General features: G+C 34.0%; 1 protein-coding gene and 1 pseudogene across 1 annotated transcript; both read right to left on the bottom strand.

Annotated features, from left to right (window-relative positions):
- LOC104742855 lies at positions 3,028–6,611 on the bottom strand (annotated as a pseudogene).
- Positions 6,526–8,094, bottom strand: LOC104742856. The gene is made up of 3 exons (XM_019236406.1): positions 8,010–8,094; positions 6,938–7,908; positions 6,526–6,618 (listed from the first exon to the last, which is right to left on the bottom strand). Exons 2-3 carry the CDS (start codon positions 7,904–7,906, stop codon positions 6,586–6,588), a joined length of 1,002 nt encoding a protein of 333 aa, XP_019091951.1. The 5' UTR covers positions 7,907–7,908; positions 8,010–8,094; the 3' UTR covers positions 6,526–6,585.

The following is an 11,142-nucleotide window of genomic DNA, read 5'->3' as shown; positions in this document are numbered from 1 at the left end:
TCTTGATTAGTTAAGACTTCTTGTATCTCTCTTTACATCAGTTGGTATCAGAGACAAAGATCCTAATCATGCCTCCTAAGAAAAGTCTTCAACAACAGCATGAAGAGCAACTCGAAGCGATGCGTGACATGTTTTCAGAATTTCAACGTGGTATGCATGATGTGCTGCGTGAGTCAGTGGAAACAGCAGTCCGAACTTTGATTCAAGTTCCGCGACGTCCTCCAAGGTTGCCACGACGTGAAGATTATTCAGAAGAAGAGGATGACGATGACGAAGTCGTTGATAACAACCCGTTTGCAGAGCTTGGTGAACAGCGACAATATCAAGGTGTTTTGATGGCACCAAGAGGTGGTGACAATTGTTGGGAATCAGGTTTTAAAGTTGAACTTCCTGAGTTTTCTGGTAGCTTACAACCAGATGAGCTCTTAGATTGGATCAGTTCAGTGGAAGAAATCTTGTCGTTCAAAAGGGTGCCCAACAGCATGTGTGTGGCGTTAGTTGCAACTCGTTTCAAGGGTCGAGCCTCGGCGTGGTGGCAGCAAGTGAAAGAACAGAGAGCTCGAGCAGGCAAAGAGAAAATAGCTACTTGGGAAAAATTGAAATGTCATCTGCGCAAAATATTTCTCCCTTACAACTATTCTCGTACGTTATACACTCGCTTCCAGAATTTACGTCAAGGCACAAACTCTGTGGATGAATACGCAGCAGATTTTTTTTCTCTGTTAGCTCGGAACACACTGACAGAAACAGAAGAGCAGGTTGTGTCTCGTTTTATTGGAGGATTAAAATTACAAATTCAGAATTCTCTGCTCCAATTTGATCCCGCGACGGTGTCGGAAGCTCACAACGTGCTTTGCTCATCGAACAGAATATTTGTGGTTCTACTAACGGGAATTCATCAAGTACACGACACGTTTGTGTCACTGACTCCTCTCAACCATTTAATCCATCTTCTGATGCTGGTGGCACTACTCGAATTAACGAAACCGGTGATGGTGTTGGCAGCTCGAGGTTCTCACGAACATCGAACCTTAAGTGCTTTGGATGTGGAGAACATGGACATCGACAAAATTGCCCCAAGTTGAGTCGTCGAGGCTTGTTTGTGGAAGAGGAAGCTGTGTATGATGAGTACGATGATGAGAAAGAACAGCTCGCTGAATAACGTGTCACCGGTGACACAGGCCAAGCATTGATTTTGCATCGATCTTGTCTCGCACCTCAGGTCGTAGATGAGTCGTGGTTGCGAACAAATATTTTTCAGAGTTCTTGTACGATTCGTGATAAAGTTTGTCGTTTCCTCATTGATTCTGGTTGTTGTGCAAACATAATCTCGGAAGAAGCTGTTTCTAAGCTGGCCTTGTTTACCATGTGGTGTGTTGTGACGTGATTCCCATGGATGCTTGTCACTTACTTCTGGGCAGACCTTGGCAATATGATCGACGTACAATACATGATGGTTTTCTCAACACATACTCGTTTTCATATGAAAACAAACGCATCACATTAATCCCAACTCGTGAGACGTCTGATCCGATGGTTTCAAAAACTGATTTGCTTACACCACAAACAACCGAGACGGCTCTGTTTTTATCTCGTTCCTACAACATGCTGCAGGCTGGAAAGCATTTGGTACCATACTTGGAGGAAGATTGCACTGAAAATTCGAGGTCTAATTTTTCTTCACCTCGGGCGACCTGATGCAGCATTCTAGAAGCTTCTTAGCTTCTTCTTCTTCTCCACGTTTCATTTTATGTTTGTGTTATTCTATTTCCTTTTGCTATGTTAATTCCTTTTCTTTAAGATTCTCTTTAGGTGTTTAGCATTATTGAATATAGGGCTAGCGACTTTGCCCCTCTCTTCTATTTAAGCATTGAGCTTTATCTTTGTACCGCAGCTATTGATTTCTAATAATATTGTGGAGAACTCTTCTCTTCAACAAGTCTTTAAACTCTTGCTTTTCTCTTTAGAGAAACCTAGAATTCTAAGCATATAAGTCTTGCTCATCAATCTCCTAGATTAGTTTAGATTTCTTGTTTTTGTTTCTATACATATAAGTCTTGCTTAACAATCTCTTGATTAGTTAAGACTTCTTGTATCTCTCTTTACATCAGTTTGCAATATATACAAAATCTCCATAGACTTATTTATTTTAAATATCATGACTAATTATAGTGGGTATAAGATAAGAACGTGTCATTAAAAAAAAAACATTATAATGTAAAAAAATTGGGTAAAGAGTTAAAGTATAAACTTTTTTGGTAGCTATATTCAGTTCTCAAAATCTCACTAATCTGATTATGCGTCAACTTCAGAACGGGTACATTTCTAATTTAAGATGATTATTTTAAAAATTTTGAGTAGATTTAAATATTTTATAGAGTATTCTGTCATAATATCTTACCCCATCTCTGAATATATATCTTACATATTAGAAAAAATTATTTATTGAAATGCCTGTTATCCACGGGGTTTACAAATTCAAGCAAGGCGAATGCATAGATTAATCATGTGGTTTCTTGGAGTGAGTTTTTTATGGGCAAAAAAATATTAAATTCGTTATCAGACAAACCTATCGAGATGGGTTTCACAAGCGCTTTGGTAACACTTTAGGTCATTCGATCAAAAACTTTAAATTTTTAGCGTTTATTTTCTAGTTTGATAGTTTATGGGTTTAATAATAATTAATATAATCGATCACTAATTCGGTTCTTATTTGATCCGGATCCACCATCACATCAATTCAAATTTTTTCGTGAACCCCTTATTATTTCAACCTAATATTCACAAAATGAATATAAACAACCGATCTTAGTTTCAATTATAAATGTTATACCCCTTAATTATATGTTACCTATGGAAAAGCAGTACTCTCAACTATGGCGTATGAAACTATTTTTACAATTTTTTATATATAGATTGATTTGTCATATATTACTTTCAAATATATTATTTCATTACATTTAACAAACTAACATTTTCAAAATAAAAACTATATACAAACATAATTTATATTTTTTTTGGCACGTACATAATATATTTCAAACTTTATAGCAAACTTAGTTTATGAAACCAGAATCAAAAAGTCAGAACAAAAGTCGTTATTTTATTTGTTAATCCAAGTAGGATGCAAAACCAATAAAAAATGAACAAAGTGGACAAAAGAGAAATAAGTACAACACTTGCTCATTAGTGGCCACAGTTTATCAACTGAACACTGGGAATGTGTTGGACTTTGTAGTAATCTTCCCCACCTATTACCAATTTCTCAGTCCACTCCCTCTTCATTCTTTCTATTTTCAGTTCCTTCAAGCAACTTATGAATTTGAGCCCATCCGGGAGTTGCTTCAACTTTTTGCAATTGTCTATAGTCAAAGTACGAAGACATGGCATCGACCCTTCTTCCTCTACTCTCCACTCTACCAACTCTTTTTTATACGACATTTTGAGAGCTAGTAGTTGAGGAAATCCGCTTTTCGAGCAGACCATTACCTTTCCCACGAATGCACCAGATGAAAGATAAACAGATTTCAAGTGAAGCAACTTTTCTAGAATCGGCATTGGATCTTCCTCCATGCGGCATCCGATTAGCCATATGTGCGCAAGAAGGGGAGGGAACCGGTATTGATCCGGAAACCTTGGCATATGCATGGACAAAGTTAAATCCTTTAGATGAATAAAATCTAGAACGAGTTCTCCGCCCCCATGTTCAGCCACACTGATCTTTTGGAAATCATAAAAACTAAGCGTTTCGAGATTTCTCAATTCACCAAGAGATGATAACAGAGTTTCAAAAGTACACCCGCCACTGAAAATCACATTGAAAACCGTGAGCTTTGTCATGCGGAGGAGGTCCGTCACGCTACTGTGTTTCGTAGAAAAATTCGTTAAGGACTCCAAGTTAACTAGATCACTCAGTTCCAACTTGGTTTTAGCAGGCATTGAACGAGGTAAGCGAAGGTACCTTAGTTCTTGCATCTCTTTCAAAACATTTGGCACATGAACTAGTAACCGATCAACAACACCTAAGTTCAAACAGAGAAGAAGCTTTAGATTCCGTAGAGAAGAAGGTAGATGAGATACCCCAGCCTCGTATAAACTCAAGAATCTCAAGTGAATCAGCTCTCCGATGCTTGATGGTAACTTCCCTCCTTCAAACTGTACGTAAGAAAGATCTAACACTCTTAACAATGGTAAACATCTGAGACCTGAAAGCTTCCACAAGTTTTCGTCGGCTCCAAAAACCAAAACAGATCTAGCTTTTTTGTTGCCTTTATGTCCTAGCATATGAAGTGCATCACCACTATGTAGAACAAGTCTGCGAGAGCTACAAGGAGACTGAGCATTGATGGTAGTAACAGTAGCTATAGGGACTTTGACAACTTGAAGAAAGTTTTCTTCTTTGGCTTTAGATAAACAAACTTCTCTCATCATGTCATGCATTTGACAATACTCTATTCTGGAACTCAAATAGCTTTCTTCAACAACAACCATATTTCTCCTCACTAGCTCATCTAGGTAGCTTTCTCCACTATCTTGAATGGTTGATCCATCGTAAATTGACACTATTATTCCTTCTGCAACCCAGTAGTTGAACAATGTCTTAACTTCTATCTTGTAATCTTCAGGGAAATGAGCCAAGTAAAGGAAGCAATGCTTTAACTGCATAGACAAATCTTCATAACTCAAAGACAATACTCGGTAAACCGAATTGGGATTGTCTTCATTTAAAACAGATTTTCCTACTATCTGAGTTCCAATATTGCTATATACTCTTTTCCACTCGAGGAGTGTCTGTTTCTTAGCTAACAACCCTCCCAACAATTTTACGGCTAACGGCAGTCCTCCACAATATGTGACCATTTCCTTTCCCATGGCTTCATCAAGCCTGAATCCTGAAAACCAAGACAATATAATATATCTTACACTTCTCAGTCTTAAAGGATTCATAAGAGAAAAATGAATTTTACAAAGATTCTTGGTCCTTGTTTTATATAAAATGAAAGTACTATACCAGTTTCGCTTCTCCTAGGGACACAATTCTCTCAAATAGCTTCCAACTTTCTTCGGGAGTAAGGATTCTTGGTCTAAAGGCAAAACATGTTGGATCCACATGTAAACCAACACCTTCATTGCGGGAAGTAAGTAACAACTTCCAACCTGCAAAATACTTATCGTTTCATGATAGCGAATAAAAGGCATCTATGACCAATGTGTTACCAACCTTATTGGTGCTTAATGTATGTACGATTAGAGCTCACCTCTTCTATGGGGAAACACAGCTTTTATGCGGTCCCAATCTTCTTCTTTCCATACATCATCGAGGACAAGCAGATATCTACCGGTTTCCAACAATTCAAAGAGTTTACCTTGGAGTGTATATTCGTCCATCTGTATAACGTCCTCATCATATGGTCTAAGATCTTGCAGCATCCTCTGCCAAACATTCTTACGCGTAAACTGTTGCGAAACACAAACCCATGAGAATCCATCAAAATGGCGGCGGACAATGTCATGATGAAAAACTTGTCTAGCGAGTGTGGTTTTACCAATACCGCCCATACCAGAAACAGAAACCACTTGAATGCTATCATCCTCCACCAAATGATCAACTAATTCTTCAACACTCTGATCCAACCCCACAAGATCACTTTCAGATTTGTTAGAAAAAGTTTGTCGGATCTCCCTTTGTCTTTCTTGCAGAGACAGAGACAATGAACAGCCACCACTATCGATAATATGTTGTATCCCTAAACTCTTCATTCCAGCAATCACCTCAGAGATCCTCTTAGTTATACCTTCGATATCAGAAGCAAAGTTCCGGCGATCTACTAAAACACAAGCAAGTCTTCTCGCATGCTTCTTGATCCCTTTATCTTTTCCTCTAAGTTCTTTCAGAAGAAAGGATTCGATTATATCATCAGCATCATAAACAATGTCCTTGACATCTTCCAAGAAGTTTCTCACCCTTTCACTTTCATTTTTCTTATCATCTGCATCTTTCAGCAACGACTGTAACCTTCCCAGCTGACGCTTTAGACCATCAAATTGCTCATCTATACCATTCAATCGTGCAGATTCTCGAGTCAGAAGCTCCCAAAGCTTCTCAACTCCAAATGATACAACTGCCTCAGCCATACTACAACAAAGTACAAAAGACGGATCAAAGCAAAACAAGCAGACAGTAAATATATAAACGAAACTAAGACAACAAGTAGATTGAAAGAAGAGAGATCAATTTTTCAAAGTCAAAGTCAACCTTATCCAGCTACCAATCCATTGGATGAGGGTAGTCCACAGTAATCAGTTATGACAAATGATTTTGCAACATGTGATGCTTCATTCTCATCAAGTAGAAGATATTTTGTTAAAAATTATTCTTTCACTCAGAATCATTACAATAAAGCTCCTTTGAGGTCCCCATTACTTCCTCCAATTAGTAATTATAAAGACTTAATTGAATTTTCATAGTATTTAGAGTAATGGAGCTAATGAGTATTTAGTTAAAGTCAAGGTAAGTCATTTACCTTGAATCAAAACCACATGAAGCAAAATTGCCATTCTGACTTGTGGAGTCTTGTGGAACTTTCAACTTGGTGTTGTTCCCATGAGTCCTGCAGGCTGCAAGCAGTGACATAATCACAACTTACCAATTAAGTTATACTTCAAATGCTATTCGAACCTGAATACTTTGAATATCAAAGATACATTGGAACCAAAACTTAAAACAAAAATCGTACAAACTGATTTGTAGTCAATTTGAGGTTACATTGGTTTCTGTTTTTCCAAAGCCACAAAGCAGAACTAAACCCGAATTAAACTACCAAATTGGCAATACTGTAAACCACATCGGTTCAAACAAGCATTCCATGCAGAGAGCTATATATTAGCTGATTCTACAACTTCTCTAAGCTAATGTATTGGAAGAGTTTCTATTCACCTTCCAATGCTCGAACTCCACGGAGCTTAACAAGAAGGAGCTTGCGTTTTTATGACCACCACCTCCGAATCTCTGAGAAACCGGAGTTGTGTCTTCTTCAGCAACACTCCTCAAACTAATTTTCAGTTTCTTCTCATCTCCAAGCTCAGCAACTCTGTAAACAACAGCTCCAATACCTCGAAACTTCAGATTCTTGCTCTTCTCAGCCAATTGATTCCCTAATTCGCTTCTAAGCTCAGCAATCTCATCATCTGCATTCACAGCTAAACACCGTCCAAACTCTTCATCACAACCTCCTCCAAGAACAATCTCATAAGACTGCTCCAACGCCTCGTGAATCAGTTTACGTTTCTTAGACAAACTCTGTTTTCCTCTGTTAATCACAGTTTCATGATCCAACGAGAGTAGCTGCTGAAACAATGACTGGTTCACATTGAAGTCGTACTCGATCTTCAAGTCCAAGATCCCACTGTTGAATGCTTTGCTCTCTGGTAACTCCCACTTCCATATATCAGCGTCTTCTATATACTCGAAGACACGTCTCATCCTCTTGAAATCATTCATCTCCTTGCATTCATCAGTCAGCTTCTGAGTAAAATAGTCGAACGCAATGGTGGCACCGCTTCTCTTAATATCCAAAACACTAGTAACGTTCTTGCAAGTGGAAGAGACGTCATCACCTAAGCTCTCTATAGCGGTTTTATGGTGATCGAGGATCACGACATTGTCGACTTGAGGAGAGAGCTGTTGAACGAAACCAGGAGGTCCAGTGAAATCGAGGAGATAGAGATGACTTATTTCTTCAAGTGGAAGTTGGCTGATTGTGATTGGAGAGTAGACTGTGTTGGGGAAGAACAGTGAAGGGATTGAGTTTGCTGAGAAGTAGAGATGTGCGGCTAAAGCTGCGAAAACACCGTCGTGGCAAGGGTAATGGTAGAGAACAGCCATCTTCTTCACTCCAAGATTCATTCCTGAAAAAACCAAAAGATCAAATTTTGTTAATACACAGAGCTCACATAAGCAATTTATCAATCAAACAGTTACAAAAGAAAGAAAAAGAACCAAAACTTACAGAGTGCGTGAATCGGAATTGATGAACTTTTTTGGATTAGTGGAAGAATAAAACAAATGTAAAGACCTTTGAAACTAAATAAAAGAACAACAACCTCGTCGGATAACTCTAGGGTTCTCTCAACTGTAAATGACGAACTGTAAATGACGAAAATACCCTTAATTATATAATGTGGAAGTGAAAATATATTATACAGTAAATAAACCTTATAAAAATTAATAATGTTGGAACTCGGTACATTTTATTAATTTATAACGAATAATTATTATTTTATATTCTCTCTGTTATTCTGATTTTTTTGTTTCAAATAAGTGTCATTTTAAATTTTCAATGTAAAATTAAGCATAAATTTCCAACTTTAACCTCATATTCATTGAAGAATATTAAAAATCAATTTCAATTTTAAGGGTATAAGAGATATTTTAATATGTTTTCTTAATTTGTGTGCAAAGTGTCAAAATGACATCTACTATGAAACAGAGGGAGTAATGTAAATTAATAATTACAAATGTTCTTGACAAGAAATTGTATTACACATAATATACATGAATTTAAATTTATTAATAATAATATCAATAGTTGTGTTTTAATAGCCTATCAAAGTATCAAAATAAAAATGTTACATATCAAGAAATTAAATTTTTAAAAAAAAAATTGTTATTTTTATGACATGTTATAGAGTATTTATATCATTATAGTTTGAAAATATCACATAACAATTGTTTTATAGATATGAGTTTTAGGTGACAAAAAAATGAGCTTTAGGAGAAAATTCAAAAATTTAAAGTATACATTATTATTATATATATGTAAATTTATCGTAATTATTTAATTTATAATATTATTGGAGCCATATTTTACATGGGAATATGAGAATTTCAAAAAAAATATTATCTTATTATCTTATTAATTTTTACCTTGACCCTACTTAGGACCAACAAAATTTATTAATTTATAGAGATTTTAGTGTATAATTTATTTTCTTTCATTGTTTGTTTTATCATAAGATTAAATTTACATTTGTGTTAGAAATTCGATAGCTGATAGAGTATTAATTTTTTTCATTGTTTATTTTCTTTTATTTTCATTTTTTAGGAACATTAGTCTATCATTTTACAAAAATAAACATTTTGTTACAAACTTAGAGTGTAATATAATTTGTTTTCATATATTTGATTAGAGACTTGATCAACCTGAAGCATTCATTATCGGAGCTCCTAAGCACAATTTTCTCATATGTCTTGTAGAGGATTTTTCTTGAAACAATTTCTGCCTGTTAAAAAAAAAGGTTATGTTAATTTCTTCTAATTAACATTACTTATCTAGTGTTTCCATCATCAGGTTATGTTAATTTAAACGTAAATATTTTTATGTATGGAGGCTTTAACACAATGTCATGTAATCGTAAACCACAAACATATCCTTAATTATATTATGTTGGAAAGTGCTAATGTATATATATGTTTTTTTTTCATTGTTTGTTTTAACATAAGTTTAATTTTACATTTGTGTTAGAAATTTGATACTTGATAGTGGATTAATTTTTTCATAGTTTATTTTATTTTATTTTCATTGTTTAGTAACTTTAGTCTATCATTTCACAAATATTAATATTTTGTTAGAGACTTAGAGTATAATATAATTTGTTTTCATATATGTATTCACTGTTTATTAAATTAATAATTAACATAGGATTTATATATTCTGTTTATGTTAATTTAAATGTAGATCTTTTCTTGTATGGAGGCTTTAAGACAATATTAATTTAACAGTAAATGTTTTTTTATGGTGGTTTTAAGACAATAGCTACTCACAAAAGATTTCACTCAATCTAAACTTTAAAACAGCTGCTGGAAGATGGAATAATGGTTTTCACTTAAATGATAAGAGATATCTAATTTTTTAAAAATTTAAGCTGCTACCTTTATAAACATTTAATCATTTTCAGTAGTTTCTCGAAAGTATTGAACATAATTCCAAATTAAAAATTTGTATGTATAGAAACAAAAAAAAACACAATAGACTAATTTTTTTGAATCTTTGAATTTACTTTACACTAAGAAATACTCTACTAAAATGCATATGTATATATACCACTTTTTCACTGTTCATTTTAAACACTTTCCAACAGATATTAACCACAAAGATATATGGAGAAAAATATTAACCAAGGATTTCCAGTAAATTACATAAATTTTCAAATAATATTTATAAACTACCCAGTTTTCAAACTCAACCAACTATATAAGATTATTAAATCATCCAACTATATTAGTTCAAAAACACCTAGCCAAGATATCAATTGGTTGTCAAAACTAAAATTGAACTGAAACTACTATTAAACCAAAAATACAGCTTAGCCAACTAAATGTTCAAACTCTGGAAAACAACATTAATTCAGGAAATAAAAATGTAAATCTTAAACAAAGAATTGATAAAAATACATCATGATTACAAATGTACCAAAAGAGTACCCAAAACTTAAAAGTATATTTTACTAGTAATACCAAATTACAATTTACAAAATAATTTTAAAAATTAATTTATAAACAAAAATTATACAAGCCGTTTTTAAAATATGAAAAGTTTAAAATATTTAAAAAAACAGTCTGGCATGATAGATTCTAGAAAACAATGATACTAGAAAATAATGACTTCTTCTTCATTTGTAAAATCATTTGGACACTTCTAGATTGCAAATTTGATTATTATCAACTTAATTCACATATATAAAATTTGATATACAAAATAATATTATATAAAATATTTTGGTCTTTAGAACCTATCACATAATTATAACTACATTAAACTTTAAATAAGAATATTGTCTCACGCATAATATAAGTTTTTAAATAATTTTAAATAACATTTAATCAAACTTTATTTAAGTAAACAAACACAAAAAATACAACATATTTATTTTTTTAATAATTGTTGTTAAAAAATTGTTCTGCTGTACCGTGGATTAAAATTTATTATATTAAAAGATGCTATTAATTGAAATCAAATAGAGTGAGAACAACATAGACTATCGTTTATTGTGAAATGATTTCTGAAGAGTAGACAACCAGAAGATTTATGGACCAGTTTCAGGCAATTGGATTCCTAGAGTCATGGATGAATTAAGAACAGC

The sequence above is a fragment of the Camelina sativa genome, chromosome 14 (assembly GCF_000633955.1).
Source record: "Camelina sativa cultivar DH55 chromosome 14, Cs, whole genome shotgun sequence".
In the NCBI taxonomy this organism is placed as follows: Eukaryota; Viridiplantae; Streptophyta; class Magnoliopsida; order Brassicales; family Brassicaceae; genus Camelina; species Camelina sativa.
The sequence above is the reverse complement of the archived record's forward strand: the minus strand, read 5'-3'. Positions and strand labels throughout refer to the sequence as shown.